Source organism: Aphelocoma coerulescens, chromosome 6 (genome assembly GCF_041296385.1).
Source record: "Aphelocoma coerulescens isolate FSJ_1873_10779 chromosome 6, UR_Acoe_1.0, whole genome shotgun sequence".
In the NCBI taxonomy this organism is placed as follows: Eukaryota; Metazoa; Chordata; class Aves; order Passeriformes; family Corvidae; genus Aphelocoma; species Aphelocoma coerulescens.
The window spans coordinates 18031279-18055709 of record NC_091020.1 but is presented as its reverse complement, the minus strand read 5'-3'; the positions used below and the strand labels follow the sequence as shown (position 1 = coordinate 18055709).

At 45.5% G+C, this 24431-nt stretch overlaps 1 protein-coding gene across 2 annotated transcripts; it reads right to left on the bottom strand.

Moving 5' to 3' along the window:
- Nucleotides 1-509: 509 nt before the first annotated feature.
- Nucleotides 510-23561, bottom strand: LOC138112427 (broad substrate specificity ATP-binding cassette transporter ABCG2-like). 2 transcript variants are annotated; one of them, XM_069019524.1, is made up of 16 exons: nt 23541-23561; nt 17149-17432; nt 16509-16568; nt 15137-15251; nt 12698-12850; nt 11832-11989; nt 10593-10744; nt 9286-9402; nt 8185-8450; nt 7573-7655; nt 7116-7205; nt 5544-5668; nt 5022-5176; nt 3524-3613; nt 2293-2405; nt 510-1406 (listed from the first exon to the last, which is right to left on the bottom strand). In XM_069019524.1, the coding sequence occupies exons 2-16, from the start codon at nt 17430-17432 to the stop codon at nt 1259-1261; spliced, it is 2109 nt and encodes a 702-aa protein (XP_068875625.1). In that variant the 5' UTR covers nt 23541-23561; the 3' UTR covers nt 510-1258. The 2 variants fall into 2 exon arrangements, with proteins under 2 accessions (XP_068875625.1, XP_068875624.1); XM_069019523.1 differs by lacking the exon at nt 23541-23561 and adding an exon at nt 18922-19062.
- Nucleotides 23562-24431: the final 870 nt, after the last annotated feature.

The following is a 24431-nucleotide window of genomic DNA, read 5'->3' as shown; positions in this document are numbered from 1 at the left end:
AGACAAATACCGAGGTGCAAAACGTGGTGCGAGGTTACGTTGCTCCAGCTGTTAAAGGCAGTGAAGCAGAACAGAGAGCGCCTGGTTTGCGCTCGAGGCGGCGGCGCAGTCAGCGCGATCATTTCCCCCTTCAGCACCGCAACCCGGCCGCTCACTGCAAGAGCACCGGCAGGACTGTCACACCGCACGGCCGGTTCAGGGACTGCTGCCAGCCCGGCCCTCACAGGCAAGCTCTTCAGTCCTGTGTTTGAGGATGTTTTTCTTTGGCTTAGCTGAACCGCTTACAGCTGCAGGTCTTAATGCGATTTAAAAGCATCTCTTCTGTTGCTGAGGAGGTGGTGAGGATACAAGTACCGGCAAGATAGTCTATCCTGTGGGGACTGTGGTACCTGTTGCTGTAGTTGCCACAGAACTGTCGACGTAGGTTTTTTTCAGTCCAGTGTAAGTAGCACTATATAGAGATAGTGCAGCAAATAATTAAGGCTGTTGTTAAAAACCTCTGCCAGTAGTAAGTATACAAATTTTTATTTAGAAAAAAAATAAAGAAAAAGGGCATTTCCTGTCCTCCTTTTAAGTGGTATATATATTTCTTGCCGTTCACAGTGGGGGGGAAGTTTTTTGGTTTGTTTTTTGTTTCCTTCTTTTACAGTACAACAGTATATATTTCTCTTCTACGGGGAGATGTCTTACACCACTGCTGTTTAGTTTTTAATGAAGCTAAAGTTATTTCTGGAAGTAACTTCCACTGAGAAACTACTAGAAGTGTAACTGTTCTTTCCTGGCACTGCGTGCTTGATCTCTGTACTGACTTCAAACTCGAATGCATCTCCAACACACTGCGAATGGTCTGTGTCTCTCCTCAGATGTGACAGACACTAAAAAGGGACAACACATCAATCCATAAATGCCACCATCACCTTCCATCTTTTGTGATGGAGAAGCTCATATGTTCAATGGAATATTTTGCGTATTTGGCCACAGAATAATGGTTTCCAATATAAAATTTGATACGTACCTAAGGAATTACGAGAATTATACTTTCTTAGAAAAAAATCACTTATGCAATGTACATTAATGCATTTCTTCTTAAAACCCACAATCACAGTCCTGTGGAGATCATGCTCCAGAAACAGGGAGACAGGGTTCCCATCTAAAGTCCAGCAAAGTCAGCTGAAACATTTTGGCAATCTCCAGTAGGCCCTAACAAGCTTTTCAGTTTTAACACCTGAGAAGCTGCAGGGCAAGGCAACACAGGAGTCTATGTGAACTTCCTCATAAACCGGAGTTTTGCATAGGCAATGATAAGGAAGATAACAGTCATGCAGAAGAGAGCCACTATGTTTTCCCACATTGCCCAGCTGGTAGGGGCGATTCCTTGGCTGCACAGGTATGCTTCACCAGAACACCTGCAGAAAAGCATGGGGCACAAGTTCATATTACTATGTGGTACACATCTTCAGGTAATTACTTTTATTCCTGTTCCACAAAGATCCTTCTACCCTCAACTCTGCCAAACAGGTGATAGAAATAGAGAAACTTCATAACCCATCACCAAATAAAGCTTAAGGGACAAATCTACATCTCTGGTTCTCGTAATTTTTCAGTAGTAATCTAATCATTCTTTATAGATTACTGGCAATTTATGAGCAAACCTCAGAACCACCTTAAACCATGGTAAGTACAGAAGCATTAGTTTTCCACAACAATCACTGGAAGTCCAAAAGCCATGGAAACAGAGCACTACACTGTTCCCTGCAAAATACTCAGTTTGCCATCTTTCTGGTACATGTCATCAAACACTTGCACTGCTTAAGGTATCAGTAGCCAAGAGTATTTCCAATGGGGCCAAATGGAGCACTGAGAGAGAGATACCTCTGCTCTCTGCTGTATCTGCAGGAAGGTTAATATTTACAAACAAGCTCTGTGGGGGAGGCATGGTTTTCATCACAGGTCTACTGCTTTCCAGCAACTCTGTAGCTGTCCACACATTGCATTTCCATTGTTACGTGACCCTGGATTTGTTTAGGAAAACTGGTCAGTCAGGGCTAGGTTACCAAATACAAAACTTAATTTAGTGCATCTGCCTATTTCTTCAAGTAAAGTTTCATCCCTACTTCACTCTTGGGTAATTGTGGAGGTTTACTATATAATCCTAAAATACATTACTTTGGAACATGTTGAGATTGGCTTGTAAGTGGTTATTCTGTGAACAGTATAAAAATTTGACACAGTCAGACTTCCCTTTAAGCAAGTCATCACAATTCAGGCCCAGAACCACCATGAGTTACTTACACTTCCTCTGAAATACTGGGGGGACAACTGCCTGTATCTCCCACAAACACTGTTGCATTTGGATTCTTCTCACCACAGAAGTAGAGATCTCTGTACTCATTCACCTGAAGAGCCTAGGGAAAGAGGCAGACACCAGATTTTTGTGGAGTTTGTGGTTTGGGGTATTAAAACTGAAACACTTCAAAGGAACTTGATTATTAGAATACACATACCACCATTCTTGGAATCCTATGTTCATGTTCCTTTTTATTTTCAGGCTCTTAATCACTGCCTTTCTTACGAACTGCTCCAAGTTCTACATGCAGTGTTTGGTGTCCCAGGCCTTGGCTTCAAAGTTACTTAGCCATGGGTTTCTGTCTTTCCAGCTACAAGTTCCTGTTCATCCACTTTCACCTGGGTCAATCTACTGATCCAGAAAACCATGTGGCTGCAGGCAGACACCCCAGCACCACCACACTGAAGGCATGGCACAGTCAGCCAAGGCAAGAGGTGGAAGGTTCCCTAGCACTGGCATCCTGCACTCACTGCTATCTCAGAGGACACTTCCACATTGAGTACCACTGATAAAATACCTCAGTGATACCCAAACAATGAGGTCTGACACATCTCCCACCCTGCACCAGCTCCAACATTCATTTCAGTCATTTTTACTCAAAGTAGGACACTATTCCTTCCAAAGAGGCTTGGCCAGGATGAAAACAGGAGATGGAAACAACTTCCACCTGTGACCTGCTCTACCTATTTACTGTGTTCCAAGCAGCTGCACCCTTAGATTTCTGGTACCCCAGCTCCTTACCACTCAGAAAGTCAAATTTCACTTCAGAGGAAGCCACACTGAAGACTGAGACACTTGGGCATTATAGTAAATCCTTTAACCAGCTGTAAATTCATTGGTCTCAGACTGGCCACCCATACAGTAGTGTCTGGAGAGGCTGTACCATATTTTATTTTATTCGAAACCACAGGGATCAACTATTCAGGCTAGGAATTAGTGCCTCACTGGACAGCTTGCTCTGCTGCTGTCCAAGGAGCACTAATTCTGTAGCACAAAGTGTTTGTTCAGTCTCTGAGACTTCCAGCTCTCACACAGGGTTCTAACTTTTGCTTCTATTTTGAGGCTGGCTGGTTTGTTCTCTTTTTTACCATGTTCATGCAATGAAACAAACCAAACCTGGCTTTTTAGAGAACTTCACTTTATACTCAGAGGAGACCAGTGCTACTTTCTACTCACAGTGAGGCCATATCGGGGGATGCTGAAGTACTTGAGCCAGTTCAGCCAGCCCATTACTGAAGGGAGGTTCACTAAGAGGCCTGAAAAGATCTGAAATAGAACAGAAGAGATTGATGAGTCACAAACTCTGTTTACTGCAAATAATACCATTCCTGCACAGATGCTGCAGTTCCCAGCAGAGGTGCACTGGGATTGATGGACCTACTACTGTTGTCATGCCTGTACCCACAGACATGGGTTGGAGCCTTGCAGCACTCCCAGGCTGCTGCCCCAACAGCATACCCAAGTACTTCAGCTGAACTGCTTGCAAAGAGGTCAGAAAGGTTTTTTACATCCACGTGGGCTAAGAAGCATGATCACAACTTCTTATTCAGGAGGACTGTCCTATGGTAGAGCTAGCCAGAGGCTAAAGAGGGATGACTGGGAGATAAAAAAGTGGAGAATCAAAAATGAGAAAAATGGGGAACTTGGGGTGTTATTGTTTCAGTCTTCCCCTCTGTCCTACATCTTTCATCCATGCTTTCTCTTGTCTGGAAAAAGATTTGCTTTTACTTCTTAGCACAAGCGGTCTTCACAGCTAAACATGACACTTCAGCCTCTGCTTCATCACAAGTGATCTTGTGCTTACTCCACTGACTTTCACTCCTGACTGTCACTCCTTATATACTGTGACATAACTCAATGTACATCAGCTGCCCTTCACTACACATGCACACTTCTCACCCACAGCAAGAAGTTGAAGCAGGATACTATCACTTGGCATATTGCAAAAGCAGACTGAATTGCAAATTGAGGAATAAGGGATGGACTGTGGCTCAGAGTATGCACACAGACAATGACCAGGAATCACCTAACAAGAAGTATGTAACTTGGTAGGTCTCACAGTCAAGAAGTTCCATCATCAGCACCACCTCTTTGAAAAAGAATTCACAGCTCTCATGAGCAGTCAAAATTCCTCTCTCTCTTGTTCTCTTCCTTAAAATATTGGGGAAGAGTATTGAAGTAATTTCTTGAACCCAAGGGCAATACTGAATTAAAAAAAGAGAGGGTTTTCACCTTCTAATCCCACTTAGGCAGCAAAAATTAATGCAAAAAAATCAACAGATCTAAAGTTTATTTCAGGACTTTTTCCTTTTAAATTATCTAGTTGACCACTTATATTTCTAATACTGGAAATGCAAGATTTTTTAAAAATCCATCTTTGTAAGGACAATTTAATAAAATCAAACAACACTTGTTTGGGGCACACTGTTTGGAAAGTTCTGGTGGTATCACAACTACTGAACTGCACCTGAGCAGTGATCTGACCCTTAGACTACAAGCTGGCAGAAGTATATCTTTGACCCTATAGTGACCATAAAATCACAAGCAAGGGGCTGACATGCCACTGGACTATGGATAGTTTAGCCTGCCTAGGGCTAGCTCAACCCAATCCTCTCAGCTGGTCTCAGCTTTTTCCTTCCCTCCAGGAGGAGTGCACACCCCCTTATATACTTACAAGCATCAGGACAAAACAAATAGTGATGAGCAGATTGGCCACAGCCACCACATCCATCCCAGCACTGATAGCCAGGGACATGGCTGTGGCAGTGTAGGACACCAGTACCAGAGTCAGCATGAAGAAGAAGAACCGCCCTGCAACAGCTTGGTATCCTGTCAAAAAACAGAAAGGTAAGAGTCCAGTAAACAACCACATTACGAATTCCAGAGAGGTACCCTTGGAATCCTACACAAGACAGGCAAGTCAGGAAGGAAAACCAAGTTTGGAGTTGGCAGGAACTATGCATGCTTCAAAGGCCCACAGAGCATTACCAAAACACGTTGTCGGGCAGGTCCCTGTCTTAGATTGCTGCTGTCTCTGCCCCTGCCCCAGAGTCCTCCAAAGTTATGATGCCAAGCACTTAAATCAGTTGAAGGTTCAGGTAGTAGTATGTTATAGATACAGGAATTAAGCTCTGGCTATATCAGAAATCACATGTGTTGGAAGACGACAGGTTCAATGAAAGCATCAATTCTTTACCAATCATCCAGTAACTGATGCATGAGAATATGATGGCTGGAGTAGTTCTCATGGGCAGCAGATCTCCTATCATCAAGGCCAGGAAGTAGGCAGACACACGGTAATATCCACTGGTGTACTGATGGCTGCGAGGACAGGAAGGAGGGGAGTTGTACAGGTTTAGAGTTTCTGCGGGAAGCGGGCTCAGAGTGCAAGTTTGGTTTATCCCGATTTGTTTTCTGCTCTTTCTGCCACTGACTCCTCTCTATGCAAATTGCTCATATTCTCTGTGCTCTCCCTGATCGCTCTGTAAAGTAAGGGCTGATCTGTCTCACAGACCCTGCAGTCAAACTGACACCCCTTCCAAGGAAAGTGAATTAAAGGCTGTGTGACTGCTGTGTAAAATACCAGAAAAAATCTCCTAAATCTCTTTTCAAAGAAAAAGATCCCTAACACAAGTGCACGGGGAAGCGTTAGACTGCTATAAACTGGAGGAACACTTCATCCGCTGCTAACTCATATAGCTGCTTCCAGGGAAGTAGGAATGATACCCAACAATGGGAAAACACCTTTGGAACATCAACTCACCCCCAGTTCACAGGGCAATTAAATGTCATTATGATTGTTTTGCTGCTTAATGGAGCTCATGAAAAGATGCTTTAACTGGTGAAGTGCCTAAATCCCCACTGACATAGCTGGTAAACTACACTGAGAAGCAGGGCAGACTAGCAAGAAATGGCAGCTTGGGGGAATTTCACTCCTGAGCAGTTGTTAGGATCAATACTAAGCTGCTCTGAGCAGCCTGTGGGTGGACATGTACATTCCAGTTTCCTCTTTACCGCATAGGATCTGTCTCTTGCCCTTCCACTGCACGAGGTGGAGGTGCCTCCAAACGACACTTTCAACATGTATGTATATATACATGTATGTATACTGTATCTACATGCATTTACACACAGATACACATATACCAACACATATATATATATATATAAAAATATAAAGAATAATTATACAGATATTATACATAATATTATAAGTAACAAATGCAGTAACTATATATAATTATATATTAAAGTAATTATATATAACAAGAATGTAATAACTGAGCACATCCCTCTAAACAGAGGAATGCACTTGATTATTAGCAAGCTCTTGTAAGCCAGACAGCAGCCCCCTTCATCTGAGCATCCCTTGCAAAATTTTTCCAGGAACTCTCCCTTCATTTTTGCACAGTCTTGCCATTTTAGGACCATTGCAAGACAGTCTTTCAACCCTTGTGAGCAAGAGGGCAGGAAGGGTTCACAGTCTGCAGGATTCACATGCAGACTTCAAAACCAGCTATTACCAGAAGTGGGTAGGAAAAGCAGCTCCAGTAAACTGTCACACAGCAAGCAAGTAAAAGCATTTCCTCCTTCCTGCAGCTCTTAGCATTTCAGCTCCCTGCTCTATAGACTAATTTAGCATTACTATTACGATCTGATGTTGCAAGGGAGCAATCAAGTCTTTGGTGGTAATAATTTTGTTTAGCGTGTAAGATACTCCCCCATCTTGTTCCAGGGTATGAGACCGTCCAAGTGCCTTACTACTTACACAAATAGTTTCTTGTCTCTGATGAATAGCTCAATTGCAGAGACACTGGAAAAACACTGGTTTGTGGTGACAAAAAACAAGGATCCAACCCTAGAAGGCAAAACAGAACACTGCAACAGCGAGGGAACAACCAGATCAAACACTGTCAGCCTCAGACATCATCATACCGTCAAGTCAGTGCTTTTCTCTGTCCACAGAATGGAGATATTTAATTGTGCTACTGTAAATCTTAGCTGTATCCTTTATCTTCCCTTTTACATCCCCTTTGTACTTATGTGCAAGCCTGGCAGAACTGTGGCCCCTTTAGGAACCTTGGCAATTCCATGCTGCAGTGCACTGAGGCTTGTGAACCCAACCCTCCTTGGGTCCAAGTGGATCCCAAGGCCTTCCTTCCCTGTGCCTCAAACCTGATGGCTACAGATAGAAAAATGAGCAAAGCTGTGGCTTTTCATCTTACCGATTCTGAATGCCACTTCGGTCCAGTTTTACACCAAAAAAGATAGCACCCACAACCAAGGCTAGAATTACAGTCACTGCAATCTGGAAGTAGAAAGAAGAAAGGAAAAAGGAAGTCCTTGTAAAAAAGTTAGGAACTAACATTAAGTCATCTGCAGGGTTTAAGATTCACACCTGCCTAAAGCCTTGCTCTTGGTGAGGCAATGTATACCTATGACACACACAATTAAAATCCTTATGAGTTTTTCAGATTTTATCCTCTTCACTTTCCTACTTTGTTCTTTGGCTAGGAGAGTTTAGCAGAAACACGCTTACAGAATAACTGAGTTTAAAATTTAAAGTGAGGCACAAAATTAACATCATCCTAGAAGATCCCCATGTGAACCAGAGAATGGAGCCCAAACTTCAGTGCAGTAGTCCTTAGCTAAACTAAATCAGAGGTTTCTTCCAAAGGCCACAAAGGTAGCTGAGCATCTCACTCCACTTATATGGCAGTGGCATAGGACTTTTCTGTTTCCCCATCTGCTTTTGAAAACAAGAGTCTGTCCTACAAACTGCAGATTATGGGACTGAGAGCAGCAAGAGTCTGAGACTTTTAGCAATTGTTACCTACTTGTGCAATGGAGGCCTGTGGGTTCCTGATGAGATTTTTCAGGGAACGCTTGGACACCCAGTACAGCTGAGTGAGGAATCCATTTGCATAGGTAATCTCATGCTCCTGCTTGGATAGTCTCTGCTTGCTTCCCCGTCCAAGCTCCACTTTCCCAAGTGCTTCCTTTGTGCTCTGATACAGGCTGGAGCTGAGATATTTCTGGTGCAGCACATCCACCACACTGCTATCCACGTTGTCTTCTGCCACTCCATTTTCACTCCTCACTTCTGAGTGAGAAAAACAAGATACAGCTTGTGATTCCCTATCAACCTGACCTTCAGATATGACCCATCAATAAGCTTAGCAGTTCTGGAGGCTGAAGAAAAAGGCAGAAATGCCCAGAGAATTTGAGTTGTTCAAGCCTCTAGCTCTGAGTTTAGGATGACAGCTTGAGTGAAAGGTTTTTCCTGCATTTTTAATTGAACCTAGCTAATCTGCCCATTCCTTCTGGCACAAAACAGTCATATTCTTAAAACAAGGCACCAGAAAACCTTTGTTTCATTGAATTTGGGCAAAATCAATGTTTGCTCTGATTCACATTATTGAAAAGTGCTTTACAAAATCTGTTCCCTTATAATCCTTCAGTCAGTGTACTACAGTATCCCCAAACAAGTATTTCCAAACATTTCACTCACTATATTGCTAGAGAATTTGTCCTCTAATAGTTCCAGTCTTTTTCACTGTCCTGTAAATCCATCACTCCCTATCCTATCTACCTTGTCTTCTCTGCAGCAGCCTCTTACATGACTGAAAACTTCTGTCAGCTGCCTCTTGAGACTAAGCAGATCTAGTTTTTCCAGTCTTTTCCACATAGGGTTGTTTTTTTTAATTTTTGATATTTGTCATTGCTCTCCTATAAAACTGAAGTGAAAAAAAATCCTTTTAAAAGTTTTCTGAGCTCTTTAAAGAAGGCCAAAACAAAGTATATATATTAGTAGGAAAAATAAAAAGATAATGAAATGCTCTTAGGCTCGAGGAAACCCAGAGAATAAGAGCTTGCCATCACCACATACAATTTCCCTTCTACACTAGCCAGCAGTGGATTTCTCCTTCACAATTTACCTTTTTCTGTGTCCACAGGTCTGTGATCTTCCTTGCTTGCTGCCACAGCAGTTGAATCACCATTTATGACATCGAGGAAGAAGTCAGCTGGATTGTTGAAGGGTTCACATTCATATCCTTAAAAAAAAACAGAACAGACCAAACCAAAACCACACATGCAACGTGTTTGTATTGCACAGAGCACACCTTAGAAGGTTAGGTCTAATACTATATCACCTTTCCATAACCCTGCGACCAGAAAGCTTCACTGTTTTTTTAAGTGTTACTTTACAGCAGTAGATTGACAGGATTTAGAAGGTGGTGAATCCAGGCTATCTAAAGAGTTTGAAAGTTGCTTATTCACTGATTTTAGATGAGAAGTCTCTAACTTGCTTCTACACAGCTCAGTATGGACAACTCTTGCCTCCTTCTCAGTGCTGTTCAACCATATCCCACTCTGAAAGACACACAGTTCCTCAGCAGAGGTTCCTGGATGTCTCTTCTACAGACTCAGATACTTCTTCCAGAGACTCAATTCTTGCTGGTGTTTCCCTGGTCACAAGGATGAGGAAGGGCTGTCCAAGAGCAGCTTCTTATAATATCGTTCTAACTATGGGACAAGGAGGAAATTAAAAACAAACAAACCCAAAGATGCTTCTACAGCTTCCCTGAGAGAAAGGAAGTGAGCTGCTAAGAGGAAGAGCAGAAGTACTGACACTGGTTAAAGCACCTCCCTTAAAGTCAGGGAAAGCTTACAATCTAATGTGTCCATGGTTGCATCTACAGACTGGAAGTTCACTCCACATTCTCTGTTCATTATTTTCAGACATCTTCACCCTGCTTACTTGGAGAGAGGGCAGCCACCCAACAGTGCAACTATTAACCCATCTTAAGACACCATAATTCTGTTTTCTTGGTTGTCCATCTGCATTCAGTCTAGAGCATATTTTTGGATCAATTTGTACAGATTGCTGCCAATCTGCAGGCTGTGGTTCAAAAGCCACTAGATCTGCCACCGAGACCTGGTACAACTACAAGTATTACCTTGTCTGTTGGACATCATGCTTCTACATGTTCAAGTGATTCTTGGCTTTTGTCCTCATGCAGGGCAAAACAAAGGCAAGAGAGAACCATGCTCTCATCTGAAAATTTTTGGGTTTCTCATTCTGTCTTTTTTCTAACATAACACTGCTCAGACTGTATGTGTACAGTCTCTAACATCTTAGTGATAGAGAAGCATGGGACGGTTATCCCATGCTAGGGTAAGAATTTACACACAGATTTAACTCATGAGCCAGTTGCTTTTGCTCTTGGCATGGAAGACTTACCAATAGAACTGAAGTACTCCAGGGCTTGCTTTGCAGGACCATGGTACAGCACCTTTCCCGAAGCCAGTAATGTCAGACTGTCAAACAGCTTGAATATGGAATAGCGGGGCTGATGGATGGAAAATATGATGGTTCTCCCTCTTCTTGAGAGCCTGAAACGAAACAAACCATCTCTTAAGTACACCACACTTTGAATTTCAGGAAGGCAAACTCCAAGTATCCAAATCCAAGACAAATACTTGGCAACTTCTCAGGGTCTTGACCCACAAAAACTGTCATTTCCCCTTCTCTGTCACTGTGTCAGATGCTGTCTGCAAGACCTTCAAGATAGCACCCATCATTACAGGAGACCATCACTGCAGTCCAGGTAGCGAGAGTATGATGTTGTCTGTAGCTAGCAAAGCCTGAGGCCACAGCTGTGTATAAACCCTCCTTACATGTTTTTTACACCAGATCTCAACCTGACTAATTGGAACAGTCCTACTGTGCTCCATGGCAGCACCAGGCATTACTCAGCAGGCTGTGGAAGTTTGGCCAGCTGAGATTCCTCTTAGGTCTTTTGCTGAAGATTTACTCTAAAGAAAAATCAAAACAAGTGTCCCTTGAGGTTTGTCAGATGCTCTTTCAAGTGCTTTAGCACTGATGCCCAGCAAGTACCCTTGACAACCAAAGACCTATATCCACAAACAGCAGAACAAAGCGACCCCCAGAAGCAAAACCAGACAACATGCCACAAACCCAGGAGGAGGACTGGAAAGTCATTCTCATTAAATAAGCCTTCTTTGTCTTCCTGGCATGCAACATTTTTCTAATTGTCAGAAGACAGTTCATCTCCTAAACACTGGACACTGAGGGTAAATCTGCAGGTGAAGTCTTAGATCTGAGTTCAAGACTGTTATCGGGGGGGGCCTTTGTAATAGACTCAGATGGAAGGCAAAGAAATTATGATTGCAAGGCCAGACCTTCCAGTCCACCCCTCGTTGCGGCAAAGGGAAGCTGTCCAAGCTACATCTGCTTTTTGGGCTCCAATCCAATGCTTGCTGTGGAAAGATTCCCATAAGCTTAAAAAGGCTTTGGAAAAGACCCAAACAAATAATTTACTACCACTTCTATTTGTCTAGCTATTAAAAAAACAAAAAAAAAAAAGGAGCACCAGCTACTCAGTCATAAGAACATTCCTTTTTTTACTAATGAGTTGACAACCAAATTGCAACACAGCCCTGAAGAAGTGATTCTTACTTCTTCAGAAGGATGAGTACTGCATTGGCTGTGCTGGCATCAAGGCCAGTTGTTGGTTCATCCAGAAAAAGGACTGGTGGCTCTGTGATGAGCTCCATCCCAATGTTGGTTCTCTTCCGTTCCCCTCCGGACACTCCCCGGATCAATTCAGTTCCTACCTGCAAGCAGAAGAAATCAGGTATTTGCAACAAGACCCACTCAGTACATGCTCTGGAGTTGTGGGCTTTCCACACCCAGCAGCTGTTTTCATTTTCAGAGTCCCTTTAATGAACTCTAGGGCCAGCAGCAGGTGAGTTTGACTCAGTGTGAGGGACTATGTAGCAGTAAGCTGAGCCTGATTTTCAGAGGTATCAGGTGCCTTATAACTTCAGGGAACAAGGATGACACTGACAAGGAAGAGACAGAATGAGGCCACAACATTCAGAGGAGGCACTGGTGTGTGGGGATGCCTTTTGTTGGCAGCTTGCCTGTTAATACAAGAGCTGCACAGAACTTTTCTATCACAGACCAGTCTTCCATCCCTCAGAGCTTTCAGAAATGAGAAAACAATTTCCTTGTCTTGTCCCACAAAGCCAGGAAGTGACTGAACAACTTTCCAAGATGCAATGACTAAGCGACTCCTTCCCTTCTGAATTTATACAACATGCTGGACATGGTACAAAATCTTCCCCTTTTAGTAGCAAATACAAATACCTCTCTCCAAGCTCCCTCCTGAGCTGGAGACTGATTTCTTGCATGCAGTATGATTTAGTCAGGTTCCTGTTTAGCTTCCTGTAACTGCACTACATACACCATACAGCCCAGAGATAAGCAACTCAGTTTCCAGAGGTAGTATGATTTCTGAGAAAGGTGTTCTCGCTGCTCACCTTAGCATCAGCCACTTTGCTTAATCCCAGCTCATTGATTATCTGGGTGACTCGCTCTTCCTTCTCTTTAATGCTGATGGAGCTGGGGAGACGCAGCGCAGCAGAGAATTGCAGGTTCTCCCTCACCGTCATTGTGCCCATGACAACATCATCCTGAAAGTAGAAACAGACAGTTGGAAAAACTCCTCAGCAGCCTGAGTGGGCACCAGAGTCCCTTAGTGGCAGTCACTAGATAAGCTTTTTGCAGACCACAGTGGAACATGGACTGAAGGACAACTCCCCCTTCAAATTTTACATGACATGAAATTCAAAGTCCTTCAGTAGCAACCAAGGGGAGAATGCAGCTCTGCAGGACCCACAGCTTACACCAAGCACCACCTCAGCCTGCTTTCAGGCTGAAAAGTTCAAGTGCAGACACTGGCACTTTGTACTGCATGTGCATTCTACTTACTAACCAAAGCGAGGCAGAGCAGGCAGTCATTTTGTACAGTTAAACTTCTGTCAGTCCAGTTGGAGCCAAAGGACGTTGCTAGTGCTCAGTGTTCAAGGTAGAGACACTCAGGGCATCACCCTGGTCAGCTCTGTTCCCAGTTACAAGCCACACCTTGTTGTGGTCCAGAGCACCTGCTGAGTTCAGCTGCCAACAAGGAGCTTTCCCCAGCTCCTCACTGGCAGCAGCTTCTCAGAGAAGCAAGAATATTGCACCAAGATGCTTCTGATTTTTTCTATGTCTTAACTATGTGTATCTTTTGGACCTAAGACTTTTTTCTAAGGGTTACCACTTTACAAAACTTCCAACAGTTGTGCACTTTGAGGGGGAATCAAATCTATCCACCTGACAGACCTGGGCAGCCTACAGCAACCTGCAACAACCATGAGCCAAACAGAGATTTGTCATCAGGTCCATCCAGAGCTCCATGCCTCTCCATCACCCCCACTCTGATATTTGTACCAGTTCTGTATCCTACCATATGATGAGAAAAGGGCTGCAACACTGGGTAGCTGCTGGGAAATATGCCTGTTACATCAGGCATCTTTGGAAGACATCCCCTAAGCTTCAGGGCAGCAGATTCTTGCCTGCTTTGGGACACTGCCCACATCAGATGCAGTGCATCAGTAGCACGAATGATACACCAGTCAACCATGTTTGGCACTGGAGTTAACAGAAGAAGACAAGAATGTGCTGCTTTGCTGCCAAAGATGGTTTTAGCATTTCATACCTTCCCCTCCCTTCCCACAACCCCCCAGTCTCTGACTCTAGCCTCCCATTCTCCACTCTCAGATCCACCAAAACAACTACACTGAAAACTAAACTGTGAATTTAAGCTTAATACCAAACATAACCAACAGTGGTATGACACATTCGCTCTCACAGCATGAATGCAGAGACCACCAGCAGTTTTATGGGGATAACATATGACTTAGCATGCCTATATGCTTATCTGCACAAAACTGATTCTATAATTATGTATTTAGGACTTATGTATTTAGGACAAACACTTATGTTGTTTGTAGTTTGTGGTCCATCTTTATCGAGCCAGGGAGTACTGCATGGGGTGGGAACAGGGAGAGACCATTTAACATTTCACCAAGTTGCTTATCATTTTAAGGTTGTTTGGTTGCTTTGGACATTTGAGAGACAAATGTCTCAAACTGGGACCACTTGCAAGAAACTTACAGGCTATTCATCAGCCACTGAGGATTTGGGGATCTTTGACCTCCAGGATCAAGATTCAGCACCAGTCTCATCCCACGGATCCTCCCAGAGCCCCCCAGCTGGCAGCTTTCAGCTGCCTATGTCACATCTGCCTGTAGTCAGAAACCTGGATGGTTTCCAGATTCGGCTGCTCATATGGCTGCCAAGAATCCCCTTCTCCCCAAGTTCCCCAGGGCTTTGAGGGTCTATTATTGGTCCAGGCCTCCACCCACTTCCGCAGATTCAGCTGGCTTTTCCTGTCTCCGAGTGGAATGAACCTCTGTCACAGCCAGCTAGAATCAGAGGAAGAACAGCAGGGATCTACTTATTTCCTAGAATTATTGTCTGATAGTTTGAAGGTACTTCTGCCAGCTAGAACTGCTTCTGAGTTTAACAACAAGAGCTTTTGGGTGTCACGGTTTTTTTCCTCCCTTTTTTAAAAATCTTTGCTAGCTCTTCAGGGCAGAGCCCAAAGGACAAGTCACAGCAGCCCAGCAGTTTGGGCATCCATGTGGCTGTGGGAAGACAAAGACCTCAGTGCTTGACTAAGCTAGAGTAACAGTTAGATCTTCTTGTCTTCCATATCCCAGATAAAAACTGAATAGTGTAATATCTGAGTTATCAAATTAGGCTCTGTAGGGATCAATGAAAATTACTGCTAAACTAGTAGTTCCTGCTTTCCTCATCTTAAGTGGTCTTCCATCCCAAGGTCTCCCAGGCCTTGCAGAAAGCAGTTAACTCACCTGCACAACGTATCCTGAGATGCACTTGAAATTTGGAGGTTGTGGGATGCCATCTATAAGCACTTCTCCAGACAGACCTGCTGGGTCCTTTCTGGCAGCCAGCACATCTAGGAGACTTCAGACAAACACCAGGCATTAGGTTTTGCAATAACTGTTGCTTTTACCCTTGACTGGGTAAGAACCATCAGCCAGCACTGAGTTACAGCCTGATCTCAGCATGCTGCAAACCAGAGGGCACAGGAAGGGGCTTCCCCTACTCTGCAGGCTTTAGCTCTTTGTACAGAAAGTCTGGTGTACATCCAGGATTTTCCAGCACACGGTGTGCCACAGCAGTATGGCAGTGTACAGACGCGCACAATTCACAACAGTCAACCCCCCACAGACATAAACTTGGTCTGTGTATTTATAGATAACCTCAAATGCACAGGGACAAAAGCACCCTGCTGAGTCGTTGCAGGCTGCTCTCCAGCCAGGGGAGCACAAAACTAACTCCTTTGATCTCAAGGAAATTAATCCATATGGGCATAAACAAGACTAGAGTTACGATTAATGCTAGAAAGTAATTTTTTTTTAATGTATCACTGGATCCTCCTTACTGCCAATGCAGAGGCCAGCATGTTTGCCAGCTAAGTAAACTGCCCTGATGAAGTGCTGCTCTTGAAAGCATCCTGATTAACCAGCAGTCTCCTTAGAAAAGAAGATCAATGGTCACCACAAAAACACACCTGTGTGAACTCTGGCCATATTTGAGAGTGTCTGACATTCTTACAGAGAGTGACAAAGACCTCTCTGACCACAGGAGAGAAAACAGCATTAGCACTGGATGGAGATAGTCTACATGGTATTTCTGTGTGCCTTCATCCAAACAACTCAAGCACATGTGCACTCCCACCAGCAGGCCAAGGTGGGGTAAGGATCCAGAGCATCCTACAGACTGCATTCCTGTCAGTTAACAGACAGGGGTCTGGCCTAGCAGTTTCAAGGAAGTCTTCCTGCAGTGAGTTCAGAGGGAGTGACATCTGCCATGCCCCAGGGGAGCTTGTACCCCATTCTCACCCTGTTACCAGTCAGGACAGAGCCCACATCTGAGCTCCAGTCACCCCAGTTCTGCCTGGTATCTTAAGTCAGGCCACCACCAAAGATGACTGCAGTACTACAGAGCACCAACTGGAGATGAGGGGTGTGACACAGTCACAGTGCAAGAACTTCAGCAAAGCTGGCAGAGGGGCAGGAGGTCAAACTGTATCACCAGATTTCTCACAGGCATGCAAAAGTCTAATCCTGCAGATCCCTCAAATCTCCTCCAACCCTCAGAATCCCAAATATACTTTGAACAGCTGACTGTCCATTTAAAGGAGCAGAAGGTACTCACGAAGATTTCCCACTCCCTGTTGGCCCCAGGATAGCATTCAAGCCTGGTTTCATAATGCCACTGGAAGAAGGAAAGAGTTGTTTACAAATAAGGACATTTACAAGGACCATCCATATGCAGTGTTTAGTAGAGGTGAGGTGTGAACAAAATGCCGTTGAAAGGAAAACTTCAGAGATTAAAAACTTCTTAAGTCTGAAATCAATAAGCATTTTTCCTTTCTGTCCCAGACTGCCAGTCAGAACAGAATCAGAACTGGACATAAAAAGCAATCCACAAAAGACAGAAATTAAGTGTCTTCCCTGCTGAGCTGGGTCTTGAAAAGAAGCAACAACTGCTCTCTATTGCTCATTTCCTCTGACTGCACCTTGAACCATAGCTAAGGGAACCCTCAGATCTTCTGGCAGAAGAGTTCACAGAAGTTTGGTCCTAATTTGTTCAAATCAATAACTGAAACTGCTTCAGTTATATTCCAGCTATTTTGCCTAAAAGCAAATCAAAGTGCTCACATGAACTGCTGACTGGCAGGAGGGCAGTCATTTCTGTACCAGCACAGCTGGATCTGGAAGGTGACATGAGGTCACTGGTTCACAGCAGCAGATTAATTCCTACCCTCTAGTATTTCATTTAAGCAAACACTTACTTAACATTATGAAGGATCTTCTTTTCCACAGTTTTCCGTTTACAAAGGAATCCACTGGACTGCTTAACAGAGTACTGGATGTTATGGAAACTCACAACGGAGCCCCGAGGACATCGCAGGGACTCCTGTGTTGGAACAGAACGTTGAAAATTGCCTGCTCCTTCTTCTTCTCCAACAGAAATAATGCTGTGATCAAATGTGTCTGACATCATGTCCTTGTTACACAGGTCAAGCTCCACTGCATGGAGGTTTTTGAGGTCACTGTTGTTTTGAGCAGTTCCCATCTGTTGAGACAAAGAACACAGAAACATCCAGGGAAGGAGACATGTGAACAAAAATTTCTCCAGAAAGTGTCTTGGAAAAGCAAGTTCATGCACACCACACCAATCAATACACATGCCAAGTTTCCAAAAGGATGGACATCCGCACCGGAACACATCAAGTAGTCCCCAAAGGCACGGAAACCCACAGATTTAGAACTAACCTTTAAGAACAAGAAGTATGTTCTTGAACTAAATGAGGCTTGCTCAAAGGGCATCTAATGAGGCAAAAACAAGTTCACCTATGATGGTGACTGTCTTTTGCAACACAGTCGGGACTACAAATGGAAGCTGTTACCACTTAAAGAGACTCAAGCCCACTTCTTCAGTCATAGCATGCTTACCCCACTACCACCCAAAAAAGCCAGCAGAGAAAGCCAATAAACAAATCCATATGAAGAATCACAGCAAGAAAAATGGCTGTGTTTATTGAAAATGAAGGCCAGTCACATGCATCTTGTTTGCTGCACAAGTCTGTTCCAGAGATGTCAATGTGATTAAAATAACAATTACACATGCTAAAAATTTACTGTGATGCTGGGAAAAGCCAAGGTGCTCACCAGGTTAAAAGAGCAAGGAGAAAGACCTGTCCACGAAGACATCCATTGCTAGTTTCTTGAATTTTGTGTGAAGGTAGAGGTATCCCACCAACCACCCCCCTCCCACCATCTGCACTTCTTTCCTCCCAGGACTGAGAGGGTGATAACTAGTAGGACCACCACTACAGCAGTAGTAGATTTCCCAGGGAGAGCGAGATGGTCACCCTATTAAGAAACTGGAGCTACAAAAGACAGGTTTAAAGAAACGGGAATTGTCCTTTCCTCTCTGCCTCTTCCTATCACTGAAAGCTCAACAAGTTGCACAAGTTTTTTCCTGTATAAGTAAAATAAAAATGGTGGGGAAAAGGGTTGTTTAGTTTCGACCCAAACTGAACTCTAAAGCTGCTCACCCCTAGGAAAGCCTTGCTTATGGGAGACAACATAGGGTATGCTGGTTACATCAGCAAGAGATGGCTTACACACTTGAAAGGTTGCACAACAGATGATGAGGGAAAAAAAAAAACCTAACAAGATGACAGTGACACTAAGGACAAGGACCTTGTTAGACTTTTGAACATTTTTCTTGTATCTGTCCTGGCTAGGTTTTGTTGCTTAGTTCATCGTATACCCTTTTATGCAGATTTTTATAAAGCTACCAATTAGCACTGGCAAGCTAAACCACAAGCGGGTGTGTGCACGGACGGCAGGAGGACGAGAAAAGCCTAGCAGAGGCTACGGGTAGGCTCGGGTGCAGCAGCACCTCACCAGCAGCGCCCCTCTGTCTCCCTCCCACACCCCACGGGCCGGTTTCGCCACTAAGCCAGGGCCGCGACCCGACCCGGCCGACCACGCTCCGCTCTGCCCCCCCATCCCGGCCCGGCCCGCCCCCGGCCCGGCCCGGCCCGCGCCGTTACCTCGCGGCTGCCGCGGCGCTCGGGGTGGCGGCGGCTCTGGCGGCAGCGCTGCCTTGGCGGCGTTTTATAAGCGAGTCCGAGCGGCGGGTTACATAAAGCGGCGCCGGGGAGTGCCGGCGGTGTCACGCAAACCCCGCCGGTCGCGGGGCGAACGGCGAAGGCGGCGGCGATGGAGCCCCGCTCCGCGGGCGGCGCGACCCCCGGGGCGGTGCCGGCGCCGCGCGGGGCCGAGCCCGGCTGTGCGAGGGCCGCGCTGCGGAGCGCTGCCCCCGCCGGCGGCGCTGGGCCCGGGGCGGCGGCGGGGAGCAGCCCCCGTGTGCCGGGGTGCCGGGGCTGTCAGCCCGCCTTCCCGGGGCGGAGAGAGCAGCGGGGCAAAGCCGCGGTGTTCGCTCGCTGGGAACCCCCGACGCGGGCAACGGGCGTCGGACACGAGCAGCCCCGTGAAACGCCCGCGGCCCCGGCGCACCCCGGCACGGGAGGGACGGGAGGCAGCGCCCACTCTCCCTCCAGCCCTCCCACCGCCTGGAAAGGTCATCACACCCCGGGGTACGGGTCCAGTCCAGCCGGGTCAGCTGGGGCCATTGGCAGCCCTAGCATCCCTTCCCAGGGTAACACTGCCACTCTGATCTCAGCCCTTCCGAGGCAGTGTGCTCCTCGGTGGGCTCAGAGATGGTCAGAACAGCCTGTCCATCAGGTTGCCTCTCTGTGCTGCCATGTGTTCCCAGCTAGGAGAACGTGTGAAAGCAGGAATATCGGACTTCCTTCGGTTCGTGGTCAAGCCTTCTCCTTGTCTTCCCACTCCTAAGCACTATTGTCTTTATAAATAAGCTGTATCTCCCCAGGTTCCTTGATGCTGTGAATGGCGGAAAAGCCCAATTTTATGGTTTATAAATATGATTTATGGCAAAGCTGTCAAGTCGTCATATTAATTGCCTCCGGTTTGACTGCCCTCTGCAGCTCGGTACAGCATTGCTTTTTTTCTAGCTACAGCTTTTGCTAGATCAATTTAAGGCTCAGCTAGGCTAAAGTATACCTCTAGCTATCCAATTAATAATAAAAACTCCAAAGGCTCACCCCTCCCTTCTCCAACACCTGCCTCCCTCTGGGTACGTTGGTATACTCAATGCCATTGCTGCATTAGGCAGAAGACACCCAAGTCCTATGAAGCTGCATTGCTCTGCAGGGCTGACAGGAATCAGCAGGTGGGTTTATGGGGGTACTGAAATAGCCCTCGAGATCCATCAGAAGAGCAGGTTTTGCCATAGGTACACCCAAGGATCAGGCTTGCTGAATGTTATCTTCAGTCACTCTGTGGGTCAGAAGTGAATTTGAGTTCATGTTTCCTATGTGATTTAACTTCCTCTTTCAAGGAAAATCTGCCTACATTGAAGACTTTTGCCCTAGTGTTTCACCAAGCATGCACATCTCTGTCTCCAAAAATATTTCAATCCTAAATACTCACTACCCCTCAACAAGCTGCAGTCAATCTTCTCTTGTCATGTGCCTGGGACCGTGAGACAAACAGAGCCTGTGTGTTGGGAACAAAGGTGAACATTTTCTGAGTCATGAACTTGCTGCTCCACATAGTGCCTGCACAGTGGTGCAGGAGAACAACTCCCTCAAGGAGCACAATTAAAAGTTCAGGTTACTCTTGACAGCTTCAGTTGCACGTCTGCTCCTCAGACAAAGGTGCTAAGTGCCTTCATGCTGGTAATTTTGGGAAACACTACTGCTCCTCCCACACTTCATGGAATGGAAAATCCACTTCTCTCTCCCCTGTGCCTAAGCTCATCCCAATGACAAAGAAATAAGCAGAGACCCCAGATATGGGGAGGAACTAAATCTGCCAAATACAGGATCTGGCTAGAGGCTCTGGCTTTTCCCTAGCCCATTCTTCAAGCAGCAGTCTTCTGGGCTTCTTCAAGGAGAGCCTGTTTCATCTCCCATCCCAATTAGGAGTATTTTTTCAACTCTATGATGTTACTAGTCCAGTTGATCTAGCTCATACTGTTGCTGAGGGAGGTTTCTGTCAGTACAGGGACAGAAAACAGTGGCCAGGGCTGTAGTTATTCAAGACAAATACAACAAGCCTGATGACAGACTGATGTTACTGTACTTTTCTCTTGCCCATCGCTCTGTAGGCTGGTGGGTGCCAGCACTGCTTTGTGCTCCTCATCCACTGAGAGGGGCATTTCCCCTGTGAACTGTCAGGCTTTACTGCAGATTGAAGGATGTGGTCTTCACAGAAAGACACCAAAAGCATTAGCCCAGTGTAAAGCCCTAGAAAGCACCAAGCTACAAAGCCCTGGTGCTTTTACTGAGTGACATTAAACAAATAATGCTACAGGCTTCAATTTGGTATGTTGTGATAGCAAGGAAAGAACAGCCTGGGTCATGTTTCAGATCTCATGCAGATTTTAGCACAGGTTTGAGATCTTTGCTCTTGCTCCTTGGCTCCTGCTGCCTTGAGCCTCTGATTTGGCTGCCACTACAGGGTTGCAGAGCAGGAGGGACCATGATACCATCCTGGGCATGGGGAAAGGGATCTAGCAGAAAGTGAGGCTTTGAGGAGTCCTGCTGTTTCTCCACTGCTTTCTTTAGGATGCTGCTCTTATTGACCTGAGGATCCAGGGTGTTTTTAATCCTACCTAACACTGAATTTCTTAAAGCTCATAAAATATTTCAGGGACTTGAACCAGCAAGAGTGCATAAGAAATATGCAGGAGGAAATATGTCCAGGAGGAAATGTATGGTGATTAGTACTATTGCCTTCTCTACTGAATGCATCAATAAGCAGATCCCAATGATCACTGTATAAAAGCAGCTCTGAGATCAGTGCAGAAGATGGCAATATCAGACAAGGTGTTTGAGTGTTACTTCCTGGGCTCTTCTTTTCCAAAAGCTCCAGTAAACCATTCCAAAAGACACACCCTGTACAGATGTGTACACATGTGCTGTATCTGCTACATCTACAAATTCACCACCCTAGGCACAAAAAAAATCTCATCCTGCTTTTTCTACCCTGATTGCTCATCATGTCAAAGCTAGTGCTGACTGGCCTCCCTTACTTGGTTAAAGTGCTGCTTGCCTTGGGGAAGTCGACTTTTGCAAGACTTGCAGATTATGTAGAAGAAATCTGACTCTGTCAAGTTTTGTTAATCATTTAGTCCATTATCTGAATTCATAGTAGCACTAAATCCTTAATTGGTTAAAGATAAGAAAAGGTTCAAGCAAATCTAAGAGTAAAGAAAATCAGTATTTAACTAGTGCACTACACTGAGATATCATGGACTTCATTCTGACAGAAATAATGAATAGTTGAACTACAGGATCAGCAGAATTACACACAGGTATTATCTGGTAAAGCAAGTAATCAGCCAAGGAGGTAATAGATAAAGTGCCTAGTGCATCTAAACCACCACAGCAGTTCTTCAGGAGTTAAAAAGATGACATCATAAATATGCTCATATTTTGGTCGCTCCTACTCGCTGCTGTTAGTGATGTGTTCGGGAGCCTGCAAAGGCAACAAAGGCACAAAAAAGCTCCCATGTCCTCTCCAGCCCAGCAGGTCTGGGAGAGATGCCAGTCATGACTGCCCCTACAGTATTCTCAAGCCTTTAGGACAAAGCCTGGGACTTCAGACCAAGAAGTGCACCATGCTAAACTGGGGCCACAACACACAATCCCCAGTACAGTTTTCTCCCACACTCAACCCAAGCTCCTGGGCAGGACTCCTTCAAGTACAGTTTGTCCTGCTATTTGTGAGTCAGGAATGGGCACTCCATCGTTCTGCTTCCCTTTTGAGGGCCTCAGTGCCTGCAGGAGGCTAACAGGATTAAAGTGTGTTTTATCTGTCCAAACTCAGCTCTGCAGAGGTCAGTTCCCTTGCTAGACATGAATGTTGACATACACATTGTTACATAGGCATTTCACCTCCTTCCTCAGGAACAAAGTCCAGGCTGCCCTATGAGACATTCCTAAAAACTGTTTAACTTGTATCTACTCCCAAGGCCTGAGCTGCTGCCATTAGGATTTGTTGTGGCAGCCCTGAACACATTCAGACTTTTTTTTGCAGTAGGTGCTGTACACCCAGAATCACAAAGTGTTCGTCCCCCAAGGGACCCTACACAACAGCAAGAGTGTGAGATACTATTATAGCAAACAGCTTGCATTCTGGAGGAGAGATAAGAAACTAGCTCTGTCCCATCCATAACTCTTCCCTTCTTTTGTGCCTTCCTAGAGGCCCACCGGTGCTATGTCATCTTGACAGGGAACTACCATGCCATGAAACAGGGCAGAGCATCTCAGTAGGTGAAAGAAAAAGTGCAAAGGCTCAGAAATCTCAGAAGTCCCCTGCTCTGATGCAGTCTGCAGGAAAATCACATTTATCAACAAGTAAACTGAGGAAGAAAAGCAGGGAATCACCAGGTAGCAAGTGTTAGCAAAGATAACCCAAAACAGAAAGACAGACTAAATGTTTGCATTTCTGTCTTGAAGATGAAGGCAGTAACAAAGAGAACAAAGAGAAGGAAGCACTTGGTTGCACAACTCACCCAGTAATGCCACAGGAAAAAGCAGAACACTCCTAAGCTACTTATGCCAGACTTCTTTCTACTCACCTTCCATCTGGCCTCACTGGTTATGTTCCACTATGTCCCGACTCATCTGTATATTTGGCTATCTTTTTCAGGGAAGCCACTGCCTGGTGTTTGTCTTGGCCAGGGCATCTGCAGATGCGTGTGTGCACGTATATGAAGTTTTTCTCTCTGAGCTGACTCTTTGCTGCTATTTCTGATGCTTTTTGCAGAAGGGGACCCCACAGGTAGTCACAAGCAGTGGAAATGATCACTTGGGATGGGTTCCCAGTCCCTTCTTAGGCTGTGGTGCCTTCCAGCACCTAGAGGTGAGTGTGCCATCAGAGTAACGATTGGTATCTTCCGGGGATGGCAGTGCCCAGGAAACAGCACCATCCAGAGCTGTTTGGGACATCCTGTGCTGCAGAGCCCTGTTACTGCCATGCACACAGGCTCTTGCCTGTGTAACTTGTATGGCACGTCTCAGCAAAGCTGACTGACTTCAGGCTGGAGACCCATCACTGCACAGCCATTGTTTTGTCAGCTGAACTTCTCCACTCCTCCTTCGGCACTCCAGCCAGGACTGGGCTTTCTCTCACCCCACCCCGCGGGACCGGCACCCTTCTGTCACCTGCCTGAGTGCCTGGCATGTGTGCAGCATGGCTGGCTGGCAATGAGCTATTCCCGGCATTTACCACCTCTGAAAATGAGCCGTGAGCAGGGCTGCTTCGTTCCTCAAGCGCTGAATTGTGCCATGTCTCTCCAAACCCCGGCACGTTCACGTTACCATATCCCTTAACCTCTGAGCCCAGGATAGGGGCTGGACCTCGCACTCACTGAAATTCCTCCTACTTTTACTGCTCTCACACTCCCAGAGCTCCGTGCTTTCATGTTTGGAGACCTGGAATTAGGGTTTCTGTGACCAGCAAAAGGATG